The sequence below is a fragment of the Ambystoma mexicanum genome, chromosome 8 (assembly GCF_040938575.1).
Source record: "Ambystoma mexicanum isolate Mex_15411 chromosome 8, UKY_AmexF1_1, whole genome shotgun sequence".
Classification (NCBI taxonomy): Eukaryota; Metazoa; Chordata; class Amphibia; order Caudata; family Ambystomatidae; genus Ambystoma; species Ambystoma mexicanum.
Window position 1 is genome coordinate 44,712,051 of NC_090929.1, and position 14,870 is coordinate 44,726,920.

The 14,870-nt window shown below is 42.9% G+C and overlaps 1 protein-coding gene across 15 annotated transcripts in view; it reads right to left on the bottom strand.

Moving 5' to 3' along the window:
* FNBP1 (formin binding protein 1) overlaps window positions 1-14,870 on the bottom strand; it is a 1,284,153-nt gene that overhangs the window by 723,575 nt on the left and 545,708 nt on the right. For all 15 annotated transcript variants that reach the window (XM_069609253.1, XM_069609251.1, XM_069609250.1 and 12 more), the window contains exon 5: window positions 745-807. In XM_069609253.1, the coding sequence (XP_069465354.1) occupies window positions 745-807 (63 nt within the window). The remainder of the gene's footprint in view (window positions 1-744; window positions 808-14,870) is intronic.

Sequence of the window (14,870 nt, forward strand, 5' to 3'; positions counted from 1 at the left end):
AAACTTGAAAGGATGATGCAACATATGTGTACATACAATACACTGAGCTTCAAAAGAAAACACATGCTTTTTGGTCTTTTTCCAGCATCAAAAGTGCATATTCTATGGATAGCATTGTAAAGCCACCTCCTTTTTAACTCTGCCCAGCGCAACATAATGCTTAACTAAAACCTCTTTGTGGTTGCAATTGGGTAGAACTGTCGCTCCCATCTGTCACTTTCACCACGCACAGAGAAGAGACAGAAGTTTGGCTTTCATCACTTTGAGCATTCCGCATTGGCACTATGCAAAAATGGTTAGCCCTTCACAGAAGTCCATGCCAAGGTGAACTGGGCCTCGGGCTAGCACCGACTATGGTAAGATTGAACCCTTCACTGAATCAAAAAGTACAATGTAGAGCAAAAGCAAATCGACGAGGAAAACCTTAGTGGTCCAGACTCACTCCCAGGACACACAAAGATGGCCAAATATTAGCTGGTGAGCAAGGAGACCTGACCCGATAGAGTACCTGCTTATCAATACAGAAGTGACCCCATTGGCATTAGTTATGGTGCAGATCCAGCTTGTCCAACACTGCAACATGGCTGAAACCAGCAGCAAGACATAGGGAAAGAAAATCTTTAAAATCTCTAGAGTTTGGCTAGTTTTCTTTAAGTGTGAGCCTGCTCCTTTTCCTGACCATATTCGGGCAGCACCCATATGCATTTCCAAAACACGGTGCACGCCTCCAGAGATTGCACTCACCGCTTCAAGCTGTTTCCAACAGGTCTCAATGTGTTGCTGTATCTTGCGACCATCATGAAAATGCTGCAAAAGAAAAATAGAAATTACATAAGAAAAGAAAACAGATTTGCAGGTGCAAAAACCTTTATCAAATGAAAAGAAATGCTGTTCATGAATACCCGAACCATACCTTAAAATAGCAACATACACCCATTCCCTGTGAAACCTGTTATCTAGTGGACAGTGTACTGGAGATTGGCCCCTCGTACCAGGGCCTGATACCTGCATGTTGGCAGCAATGCCTACGGACCATGGTAAAATAAAGCTCTGGGCTCTTTGATGAATCCAATGGAGTCATCACGGATTCTCCGGCGGTGACCTCCTCCCATGTGGCCAGGGGACGGCTGCAGCTACCTAATCCCGAACCTATGGGTGGATCACACGGGAAGAAACAACTACTCGGGGGAAGTGGTAACTTCATTGGAGAAGACGCTGTATTCCCCCATTCCCCATGAGGCAGACCCTCTAATACTAGAGTTCTTAATGGACCATTGTCATTCTGGCCAGGCCCCCACAAACACTCACAACTCATACATAACATCTTTGTTTCCTAATGGGCCTTTATTTGAAATACTTGAGAAAAATCATCTAAGAGTTAAAGGTCCAATGACATCTATGGACTCCAACTCCCATAATCACTCAAGTACTGAGACGAGGAGGAGGAGGATGCAGATGTTTGCGCACAGTGACAGGAACTCCAAGTACAACATGCAGGCTAGTTGTTTTTGTAAGCGGGATATTTAAAGATGGCAACCACACTATGTTGTTGAGCAGTGCAGGAGAGGACGTTAAACCCCAGGTCAGGGCTCACAAATGCAAAGGACACCAAAAAGATTCCTAGAAATGAGAAGGCCGCCAAACAAAACAAAGTAAGAAGAATGTTTGAATGCAGACAAGACAAAGTACAAAGGCAAATCCCAATCCAATACAAGTGCAGGAGATGCCAGTGTGGGGAGAAGTTTGAGCAAGTGCTACCATTATCCAAAGAACTGAGAAACGCATAAAAGACATCCTGGCAGGCGAGTACACCAGGCAGCTAAAATCGTGTAACGATACCTGGCAGGGGAGAGTACCAGGTGACCTAAACATCCATAAAAGAAGTCCTGGCAGGCGAGTAGACCAGGCAATTGAATTTTAATAAAGATTCCTAGCAGGGGAGTATACCAGGCAAAGTAACAAAAAGTCTACAGAAAAACTGTTACAGAATGTATTGTTTAAACAAGAACTTTGTGAGTCCAGAGAAGGACCAAAGGAACTATTATTTAAAGAGACACGTTTGCCATCTTGTTTAAACAATCCAGGGGAAGGGAACTACCCTCTGGATCCAAGGGCCTTTTTCATGGAAACATTTATTTTGGGAGTTATTCATATACTTTTGATTTTCAACACTTTTGCCATCATCAAGTCAAAGACATTTCCTTGCTCCCTTTGTTGTTATGTTTGGGCCAGGATATTATGTTTTGGACACTGTGAGACATGCATGGTTTCAACAGAGATGATGCAGACAACAGAAGTGAAATTCTAAAGAAAACTATTAATGATCAAGATGGTGTAATGCTTAACTAACCATATACTACAGTGGTATTTCCCCTGCCTAAAGAAACCTAAGGAAAGTCTTTGTCCTTAAGTCCAAAATGAAAACCTGCCTGTACTGAAACCTATGCTTGTCCTCACAACTATAACAAAACATGGTGTGGGAATATTTCTCAACAAAATAGAAGTGTTCAAAAGTAAAGACTGAACTCCTTTCAGCTTGAGTTCTTCTTGGGTTTCCAGCACAGTTCCAATAAAGATTCAGTTCAATAGGGTTTGATCAAAGTTCTGAAGCTACCTTTTCCAAGTTCAAATGTATCATAGTCCGCAAACAGAGGTCCTGGGACTCCCTTCTCCAAGACAAAGTCCTTGCTTGTTTGACTCTCAGGGTTCCCTTCCCCAAAACTTCAACATAATATTCACTTTGGGTTTCATCTGCTCAATAGTTCAAAAGAAAACAGTGGGTCTGACTGACACTCCTTCAGATTTACTTCACCAAGTATTTCACAGTTCTTCACAGCTTGTTCATCGTTCAGGGTTTACTGGTCTAGGTGCAGTTGTTAGACCACATGGTCCACCCATCACAGGTCACGCAACCATAAGTCTCCCCAAAGCTGTTGGGCCCCATGTAGACTCATGGAAAATTGGTTTGGATAATGGTGACTCGCGCACTGCCTCCCTATAAGTTCACAATTAGACTCAAGAAAGAATTGAAATGGGTTATTCCAGATATATGATCTCAAATTTTCAATTTATTCCACGTACGGTCAGCCTAAACGTACCGGGAATAAAGTGAAAATTTGAGATCATATATCTGGAATACCCCATTTCAATTCAATTTTGAGTCTAATTTTGAATTTATAGGGAGGCAGTGTGAGAGTCACCATTATGAAACCCAATTCTTCACTATTACCGTTTCAAGGACCCAGTTTAAGTGGGCTTTGTGGAAGGGTGAATGCTGCTTGCCAATCATTCTATTACTAAAGGGTGGTCAATAAGCGCAAAGGTATACATTTGAACCCATTTGTTATACCCCATGTAGACTCTTCTGGCTTTCACTGTATTGTTTGTAACCCTCTTTGATGCCAGTTCTTGGGATGTAATAGATTGGTGACTCTTTCTCACATTTGAAGCTCTAATTAGTAGTTTTTCTGATCTTTTCACACAAAATGCTTACCACAACTCTTCAATCCTTCATATACCTTTAATTCTGTCCATACTGCTCTTAATTGACAGTGCTGGTTGACATATGTATTAAAGTTTTCAGTCATCATTCAGCATATCGTAATTTACCAATTTGACAGCTTTCTTTCAGTTCGCCATTCGGTATAGGTAGCATTTACTTGTGCTTGTTTGAATGACAACTTGCTTTCAGTTCAGTATTCAATATGGGTAGCATTCACTTGGATTTACTCAATCAGCAGTTTTCTCTCAGTTTGGTATTCAATATGAGTAGCGCTTACTTAAATACAGTTACTTATTTAAAGTTTCTTCGGAGCGCTTCGGTCTCCTCAGTGTATCCTGACACTAACCGGCTTTCGCGGCTCCTTGCAGCGGCTCTCCCTGAACAGGAAAACCTTCAGTCCGTTCTCCGGGCAAGTCTCCAGGTGCAGCCCTGCACCTCTGCTCTGCTCCACCCACAGTCTGTGTCCCCAGTGTCTTCTGCTTGGGCGCGGATGGCTTTTTTTTCTCCTCTGCTACCTGGCAGCGCCTGCTGCCTGCCTTCACAGTTGAGGGTGCCCGGTCCTGCAAAGCTCCTCTGGCAGGTCTCCGGTAATTACTGCCAGCGTCACTGCTCCTTGGCTCACTCCGAACATAGCAGATTCTCTTCTCTCCCTCTCCTCTCTGGTTTTGGGCTCCGGCTTTTATACTTTTTATAATTACTAACAGCCTGCAGGTGAAAAGAGTTAGACTCAATTGCCTGACCTTGTGTAAGCCTTTTAGTGTGACATGCCTGACCTTCATTACTACGTGCATAGAAGTCCCTCTTCTTCGCCCTGTACCAGAGTGGTGTTTACAATAGGAAGTGTGCATTATTCTTAGTTGCCTCTTCCTCATCTCAGTACTTGATGGAAGATTACAGGGAAAAACTGGAAAGGACTGACAATATCCCATGAAGACTGATGGAGAGTCGGGTAGGTCAGTGTTAGTGAAGGGGGAATACCACGTCGCCTTCTGTTGTGCGTTGAGAGTCGTGAAGATATAGGAGACCTCCGTCCCCAAGTGCCGCACAGGGAGAACCACTTATCACTCCCTGTGCAACCCTTGAGGCCACAGGTGGAGAAGATCCGAAGCCGGAACCGAAGTACTAGGAACCCCAAGGCAGCTGTGGAGGAAGGCAATGATTACAATCCAGGCAAGCAGGGTACAACAAGTATTCAAACAGAGAACAATCGGGGTCTTACCGGGGACTTGATGGAGAGGACGTTGAACCTGACTCCAGGACTCACGCAGGCAAGGGACCGGATAGGAGCAGTTGTAGTTCGCCAGTCTCCACCTGGAGAATGTTCCACCACTTGGGAGGTGTGACCCACGTTGCAGCGAGGTGATCTGGGATATCCAAGAGGAGTCCGTTGAGTAGAAGAGATGGGTCTGAAGCCAGGAAGAGCCGTCCGAATAAATGGAAGAACAAGAGCAGGATCCAGAGGGAGTCCGTGATTCAGTCCGAGGTCAAAGAGCCGTGTTGAACAGAGGAGCCGGTGTCGCCGCAGCCAAACGTGATCCAAAGGAAGTCCAAAAAGCAAGAGCGAGGATTCAAGAAGCCGGGTAAGTAACACACGAGAAGGTTCGCCAGACAGGGTCTCCAAGGAAATCAGCTGTGAAGCGTGGAGTACCGGTACTGTCCGGTTTATATACCGTTTACTTCCTGGTCACGTGACAAATGACTGGAGCCACGTGACCGTGAACCCGGGACACATGACCGTATGGACGAGTCACGTGACCGGGCCAACACGGTACGAGAGTTCGAGCGGCTGCCTAATCTCCATGGCAACTGCCAATGGAGAAACGGCCGCAAGCGCGACTGAACGGCGTATGGCGATTGTTTCGCCAGCGCGCGAGCCACACCGGGTTGCCTGCGTGAGTTCTGGGAGACGGGTGGAGGAGAGTGAGCGCTGGGTGACGGGGCATGGCCGGAGGTACGAACCGAAGACATGACACCTTCAGGCACCCTCTCTCCAATCCCCAAGGACCCTCCGCCCAGGTGATCCTCCCTCGCTTGTCCACCCCCAGGGTCGGGATTCAAAAAAGTCACGGCCCTTCCCTGGCCACCTAAACAGAAGATCCCTGGGGAGTAGATGTGAGAGTACCTTCAGGTTTCTCACAATACAAGGACGGCTTATCATATACTGACATCTTGACAAAGAGATCCTTAGTTTTGCTTTCTATGTAGGGAAATTCCTTTTTAGAATAGGGCTAGGAAGACATTTTCCAACCGATTTTGAGGTTTGAAAACATGAATACCCTGTGTTCGCCTCTCATTCTTGACCCCTCACAGATCGGAGAAGGAAGAATCTGAAATCACGTTATAGGTTTGTATCCAATACCGCGTGACACCAATTATGAAAAATATTACATCACAGTAATCGCCTTTAGCAACTTGCAGTTGTTTAAAAGAGAGGTGCTACGCATAGAACAACATCTAGAGGCAGACTCAAGAGTATTACAATTTGTTTATCAAGTTTGAAGTTGAGCAGTGACAGGGACAGCTCTGTAACAGGAGCCACATATGATGTCTAAATGCGACCCACAACACGCCTTCCTTTTGACCATCTTCAGACTGAATACTTTTACCTGTGTGTAATTATATGAAACCATTGTTTGTAATTCATCTGTAATCTTCTTCTACATCTTCTAATAGTATTTTATTTTCAAACCCCTACTAGAGCGCCACACTGTAATAAGAGTAATTTCACTGCAAATCTTCGATATACACGTACAAGTAAAGTCTCTTTTCGCACTTTTCTGCAATGATACTTGAAACACAGATAAATATGCTTTCAATAGAAGGTTTGCTTTAGTATATTGTCAGGGGAGTGTGTAGAGGAGCAGATATACACGTCATATCTAACTCCCGCCTCCTCACCTCTGTCATATTGCAATAGCAGAAGAGTCCCATTTGTGACACTAGGTATCATCCCAATGCTGCATCGAAGATATGAGAGACGTTATGCACTTACACAACCATATCGAATGTACCCTCGCACTGAAATAGAGGAAGGAGGTCTGCACACGCCATTGGACATCGAATAGCTATAAGTGAAATCAGACGAGGGCAGAGGGCCATCATAGAGGAAAGACAACGATGCACTGAAACGATATGCAAAAACTCAAAGAATAAAGATGTAACTGAAGTAAAAAGAGAAACATGTAATCGAATATGAAGAAATCATGTGCACCAAAGAAATAAGTGAGAAGAGATGAAGTGAATATACATACGCAGAAACGCAAGGTAGATGAGACATTTAGAAGCTTGCTGCAGAAGAAAATATAACTTAACTAAAGCGGCCATAAGAAAAAGATGGACGATGGACGCTTGAACCAATCAATCTACCTCAGAGACAGACCAGGGGTCCAGAGTCAAGAGACGCTGAAAAAAACACGTTGTGTGAGGAATATGGGATCAAGGATGCCACATCAAGGAATAATTGCATGGCACAAAGGGAGTCGAGAGGATAAGCCATATACTATGACATATTTCTCTTACATTAAGCAAAGGAGAAAACATCTGCAAGTGCTAAGTATTGGACAATCAAGGATGCAGAAAGCTTATGTGAGGTAAAGCAACCAAGTCTCCTCCAGAGGCCAAGAGGAGTAATGACACACAGCCCAATTGAATTAAATAGCACTAAATAAATGGTTAAAATGGACAAAATCGTGGTCTCCTCACCCGCTAATCAAATGTCGAAAACAAGGGCTATTCATTAAGACCCAGATGAAGGTAATGGTGTACCTACACTCCCTTGAAATTCCCAGAGCAGAGAACAGGCTGCAAGGTCAACTACAAAGAAGCGCTGACATGGGGCCTGACCGATGAGAGATGATGGACAATTTGGACAAGTGCGTAGTAGTCTGATGTTTTCTGCACCAGAGTTTAGTTTTGCTTACGTGTAGCTAACAAGCGCAACGTCCATGGTTGGTATCCAATCATAAGCGCCTATGTAGCAACATACTATACAATGTTGCACAGGCCAATTGCTGCGGTTATTCTGCTATAATCTGTATTATACGTATTTAGAGGTGGTTCAAAGCGTGCCTACCAGATAAGGGGCATCCAGTAACGTTACTGATACTTATATGATATATAGGTATATATGTTCCCTTAACTAATCCCTTCCTTCAGTAGGTTTTTCAGTTTACCACAGAGGATGACGTCATATATGACGCATATTGAGGTATAAGGCCTTTGTATAATCGAAGCGTAACTGAGTGCGTGGACTACAATTCGTTGTTCGCCAGATTGCCCTACTTTATTGAGCTAATAATAAAGTAGTAGTTTGCCATACTCTGAGTCTGTCCGGTTATTTGGGTCTGAGAACATTACTGGTAATTCGATCTTGCACATGAGATGCTCCAAGGTGCTACCTAAAGAAACACCTAAAGAAACTTGGGAAACAACTACAACTAATAAGTGGGGTTTTCTTCAAGTATCCTATACCTCCTCGGGCGAAGGCAAAACCATTCAGATGTTAACCTAATCTGAAGCGTCTATGTCCCTCCAGGGGCGGGCACCGTACTCTACAAAACAATGTCCAAAGATGTGGTCAACAGAAAGTTCCAAACCCTAGTCTTGATAAGTCCTTTGTCTCCTGAGGACGATGAACTAGAACGTTTTTTAAATATGGTGTTAGCTAGCTTACAGAAAACCTTATACAACTTATGTATCATTTAACTAACAAAACAAAATAAGTATGTTACCATTTTTTCTTAAGAATATAACTTCAGTTTTAAACATTTTCATAAAAATGTTTACCAAACATATGTAATCGCCATTTCCAACCAAAGAATACCTCATTTTCATCCAGTTTAGTATTGTGGATTATAATCTTTTTTTAATGTGAGTAAAAATCTTACTAGGGTAAGACAAAGAGCAACCAGTCAACCAGTCATACAACAGAATCAAAATCTATCAAATACATTTTTTTTAAATCAGACAATTCACACATTTTAAAAAGGTATTCTATTCTTCTTTTTCCTATTCACCCACATTCTATTAACTGGTGTTTTCAATAACATCCTCAGCTTTACAAAATCTCTATTTTCTTTCAATAGGTTCTATGAATCTTCTACGGACAATCATCTCCATCATTTGCAGTACATTTAAACAAAATTCATAATGTTCTACGTAAAAACATATACAGAAATGTGTATAAATATAACATTATGTTACCATACAAACAAAGCATTACAAAACTCTTTAGCCAATTTTCTTCATTCCAGAAATTATACTTTTTAGTTACAATTCCAACCGATTGCTTTCTTCTTATTTTCATCGACAAAGCATAAACTACTTTTCAAAATTGATTAGCAGAGATTTCCAATTAAAATGTTATTTATTAGCAAATAAACTTGTTTTATTAGCAATTTTGTATTATATTTTTAATGTCAACACAAGTTATTTGTACCCAAGACATAAAACAAGCATCAATAAGGCATTTCTGGGTACCTTCGAAGTCAGGTGTTAGTGAGAGGAGTGTGTGAAACGTAAAGGTTTCCTGCAGGAAAGGATATAAATAAATAGCTACGATAAAAAAGGCTCTGAAAACAGTTTTCAGTGCAAGGCTCTGTGCAGCTGGGTGCAGTCTGTGTTGCTGAGGTCAGTGTCCCGTATAGTGTATGCTTGCTCCATCATTTGCTGTGTAAGAACGAATTCAGAAGTTTTATAAATCAAAATGTTCATGATGTTAAAGGAAAGTCATAGCTGTTAACTAAGTACATTGGGCCTCATCACAAGTTGGGCGGTAGTCCTTAAATGCAGCGGTAACGATGTTACCGACGCATATAAGGGCTGGCCCTATCATTAGTCTGGCGTATTTACCCCCAGCTCAGAGCTGGGGGAAAACACACTGAGAAAATGCCAATTTTTGGCAGAATTACCGCCAGTTGTATTACCGCGCAGTAATTACACCAAAAATTCCCCATTGGAATGGGGACTTACAGTTAGCGTCCAACCCGTGATGGCGCTAATGCAAATAAAGTTGGGCGCTATCCCAGGTGGGATACCGCCCAACTCGTGATGAGGCCCATAGTATGGTGTTGCAGCAGGCATGGTAATTGTCAACTTCAGGTAGACAAGATGGCCCTTTGCCTATCATTGGTATTAACTGTTTTCAATATAGCGTTAAATACCACTTTCAGGGAAAGGAAGGGTTGCAAACTTCCGTAAAACTCTAGAGAGGCAGGCCCGAACACAGCATTCTAGCCCTGCGCACCTACGAAAGCAGTAGTTATAGTACTAGCGCTGCACCGCTATCTGGGGTGCTGATATTTTTTTTATTTGTTTTTAAGGGAAACAGGCTTTGTGCAATTCATGCTTCCCTAAAAAAGAAACTATACATATGCCGGCAATTGGGAATAACTATTTCCAGTAACTGGAGGTGGGCCAGGAGGTGCACTGTTGAATGTACAGGATGACGGGCTGGGGGACTCTGTTGGGGCGGGGCATATGTCTTGGTGAGGCCCCCCAGTGGAGGCAGCCTGGGGCACGGCCTCTAAGGATAAGGAAAAGGCTGGGCAGATGGGCAGCATGAAATGCAGGTGGCTATGTGCAAATTCCGCTTATGTTTCTGGCCTCCTGATTGGCCAGTTTTCTTCCCCAATGCTAATATATAATACAAACATAATCTTAGAGCAAAGCGAGCTCTGGCGACTAACTACAGTCTATGGTATTGCAGTAGGTCTGTAGATGTACAGACTGGAGGTATCAGGTAATAATATCCCTAAATATATGGTCACCTTATATAATGTCACCGGTAAAAGGTTGTGGTGACCATATATTTAGGAACGGGGGTGTCCCCCGCACTGCTTAAAAGAAAAAAAAGGGGTTGGTGGTTGCAGGGGTGTCCCCCGCATGGTCCATGTAATAATGTCCCCAAAAAAACAGCAATTTTTTAGCATGCCGATATTTATGAGGGGACATTATTACATGGAACCATACTGGATGGAACTATTGATTGCTACTTTGCGTAAATACGTAGCTAGCTTTGTGTATTCACTATGTAAAAGGATAGAAAGTAAAATACTAAGCAGAGCGGATGGTCTAGCAAGCAGAGAACTGGAAAAACTAGGTGGAATATTGTAGCTTGCGGACATATCACTTTAAGGGTAGCTAGTATAAAGAAACGAGGTGATAAGATGGCAAGTCAAGGAGATTGGGTTCAGCTAATGGGTTGAGCACCAGTCGCACAGATGTATGCATGCAACCAGCAGGTCACAGAACTAGGTTTTCTATCAAAAACATGTGGCTCTGTAATCATGTACACTTTAAGAATTGTTCACTCAGTATGATGCACCCTCCCCTATAAAGTGGACACTATGAGATTTAGATATACTAACCTAAACTGTAGAGAAACGCATTGAAACATGAAACAATGGAGCATTTTACAGTAGAAGTACTGTAATAATGCATTATCTAACAACTTACATGTTTAGGAATGGAAATTAAGGACTTAAAATACTGGTGTTTGCCACACAGAATATTGTTCGTTTAATATAATCATCATCTTTATAACTTCTGCTTTGCAATTATTTGAAATAGAACCTTTGTTGGCTCGCACTCCCACACAGGCCTTTGGCACCTTTAAACATGGAGTTGATTACTGCTCGACTCCCTCTCCATTAGACACCGATAGTGAACAGAGAATAGATGGTGGGGAAAAGTACAGAGGGCAAGAGAGGAATGCAGAGTGATGTGTGTTTTCAACGAGCGGCGTAATTTAAATTGCCAGCTGTGCTACACATGGGTCAATTTAATTAGGAAGCCTACAACAAATGTCTACGCAGCACTGCTTATTGTATGCTTGGACATACATACACATACCAACACAAATTCCTAATTTATGTCCCAAACAACACCAATGTCTTCTAAGAACTGTTCATTTAAGATTATGAATTCTTAATGTAGTTTAAAAAATCTTTCCCTGTGTGCCCTTTATCACAAACAGCAGTCCACCCTCCTTAGCAGAAATAATTAATTGTAAAATATAAACATGCTTGCCAAATCATTCTTGTTGTCAATGTTGAGACCAATTCAATTGTAATATATAGCACAGGCAGTGTAATAAGTTTAATATATTTCTCCTATAAGGACCCTCCATATGCCCTATCCAGTGAGGGGCAACTAAAGCCCATGCTTCAAGTCCACATAAACTGGTCTTAATGAACCCCTCTCTCCCATATTACAAATCGAAATTCAGCAGCGCTGCTATTACTGGCCTGATCTTGTGTACATGTTTGTTACAAATAGTGATATAGCTTTGCTTATCACTTAAGTAACTACTGTGAGAAACCTGAAGGTACTCTCACATCTACTCCCCGGGCATCTTCTGTTCAGGTGGCCACGGAAGGGCCATTGCTTTTGGAATCCGACCCTGGGGGTGAACAAGTGAGGGACGATCACCTGAGCGGAGGGTCTTTGGGTATTGGAGAGACGGAACCTGAAGGCGACACATGGTACCCCCACCCCCCTTTCCTGATACTGACATACCCTGCCCTCCCTTAGTCCTTATGGGCTGTTGCCAATCTCAACCCATCCATAACTGCAGTGTTCCCTTAACTACAGAGAAGAGGAAGAGGGAACTAGGAATAGTACAGATTTCCTCTCATAAACACCACTCTGGTACTGGGACGAAGAAGGGTCTGGAGGCATGTAACAATCAAGACCAGGCATGCCACACTAATAGGCTCAAGCAGGGTCAGGCAATTGAGTTAACCTTATTCACCTGCAACCTGCCAGTAGTAGAAGAGAGTATAAAGGGTGGAATCCAGAAGCACATGGAAAGTGCAGTCACAAAAGGAAAAGAGCTGAGGAATTGCCGTGCTGAGGAGGAGAAGCCGAAAAGCCAACATGCTGACGAAGATCCCAAGAGTCTTGCAGAGGTGACTGTGCAGGACTGGGAGCCCTAGTGAGAGAAGGCATACAGCAAGCTGTGTCAGGGAGCAGAGGCAGAGCCAAGCACGAAGGCTGATGCGTGCTGAGCGGAGGACCTGGCAAATGGGTGAGCTGGTTTTCCCACTTAGGGAAAAGCAGCCGAACAGAGCTGTAGGGACCCAGTAAGTGCCGGGAGACATTAGAAACGCTCCAAGGGACCTTGGAAATAATAACGGTCCACGGAGGTAGTGAAATATTACACTTTCTGAATGTCGTACTGAATGAAAAGTGCTGTTTAAGCCTGCACAATTGAAAACTGCATTTACTGAATACCGAACTACATAAAAAGTGCTATTCACACCTGCACAACTTAAAGTTACAATTACAGAAAATTGAACTGAATGAAAAGTGCTATCCTGTTGAATACAAAGCAACATTACATGTACTGAATATTGAGCGGCAGAAATGTTGTGGTTTGAATGCAAATAAGTAAATACTGCATTTATGAAATATTGAATGAAAAGAAAGCTGTTGTCTGAAATGCTAAAAGACTCTGAACATTCTGGGACAATCCAGTATATCAAGTAACCCACTGCCAGAAAAGGAACTTAAGGATAATGTGAAAGACCTACAAGGGAATTGTAGAGTTGTTTTGAACATTACTGAACAACAGCTTTGGGGAAACATATGGTTGTGTGACCTGTAATAGGTGGTCTGTGTGATCTAACAGCTGTGCCTAGACCAGGAAGTTTCCTAATACAAACATTGTTAACCTAAGGAGTCAAATCACAGACCAGGTATGTGGTTGCTGGTTTGCGTGACCTGTAATAGGTGGGTCATATGGTCTGACAACTGTGCCTAGACAAGAAACAACTAAGTGTTGGAAAAGCAGCAAAGAAGTGAATATTTTAAAAGCAGCAAAGAAGTTTGTGTCCTTGGTGAAGCTAACCAAAGGACAGTTCCAACGGACCCTATACTCTTGTGAACAGAGGAAACAAATCAACTGCTCAGTATAAATCTTGGGGAAGGGAACTCTGAGAACTAAAGAACTGGAGAGTATTCATCTCGGGGAAGGGAGTCCCAAGATTATAGTGTTGTATAACCTTGATTACATTTGAACTTGGGGAAGAGAAACCCAAGACCCTCTTTTGATGCAAACTGTGATGCCTGTGAACCTACAGAAGGTAACTTCAGAACTTGATCAAACCTCCTTGAAACAAAGTTATATTGGAACTGTATTGAACTTGATACAGAGAACTCTAGATGAACCTACATTGTGAGGACAAGCACAGGTTTTGACACAGACAGATAGATTTTGGTTTGGACTTGTGGACACACTTTCCTTAGATTTCTCTAGGCAGGGAAAATAGCACCATAGAATAGGGTTGGTTAGGCATTACACCATCCTGATCATTTTGTTTAGAAGAACAAGTTACTTACCAAATGGTAACGTTCTTTCGACTGGATGTTCCCCCCACGTATTCCTCATCTTTGATATTGGTATCATCAGCTTTGCTGCTTCAGAGAAAACATATTTCACACCAGAGGGCGCTGTGCTCGATGGTGTGGCATTGATGACCCTCGAAGGTTGCCGTAGAGCATCTACGTCATCCGTAGTACAAATAGCTCGAGCCGCGCCCGTTGGCTTCAGTTCTGTGTTTTTGAAATTCTCAACTGAGGCGTACCACTAAACCGTAAATTCTTGACGAACACTAAGTGTAATTCACGTAATTTGTACGGTGGGGTAGGTTGGGAGGGTCGATGAGGAATACGTGGGAGGAACATCCAGTCGAAAGAACGTTACCAGTTGGTAAGTAACTTGTTCATCGAATGGATTGTGTTCTCCCACGTATTCCTCATCTTTGATAGACTCCCAAAGCAGTGAGAATTTGGAGGAGAGAGTACCAATGAACTCTAATCATGGACCGTATGAAGAACGGCCTTGGCAAAGAAACCTCCTTGGGACGAGGTCAAATCTAAACAATGTTTCACAAACGTATGCGTAGACGACCAAGTGGCCGCTGCACAGATATCCCGCACCGGGAAACCCCTTTGATGAGCTGTTGCAGTTGCCATGCCCCTGGTGGAATGAGCCCTTAGCCCATCTGGATGTTCTTTACCCGCCAGTCTGTAGCATTCTCCGATTACCAAAATTATCCACCTGGTTAAAGTTTGTTTTGCTACTGCTAGGCTCAATTTGTGGCCGGTTTATCCAATAAGAAGTTGGTCATTTTGCTTAATTTTGCCGATTTACAAATATAAAAGCTGAGAGCCCTCTTTGGGTCCAGCCTGTGAAGTCTTTCTTCCTCTTTACTTGCATGAGGGGGAAGATAGAAAGACGGCAAAATGATCTTTTGAGACAAGTAAAAATCAGAGACTACTTTGGGTAGAAATTAAGGTTTAACCTTGAGTATTACTTTATCTTTATGGGAAATAGTGTGAGGAGGCTGTCATGAACCGAGGCTTC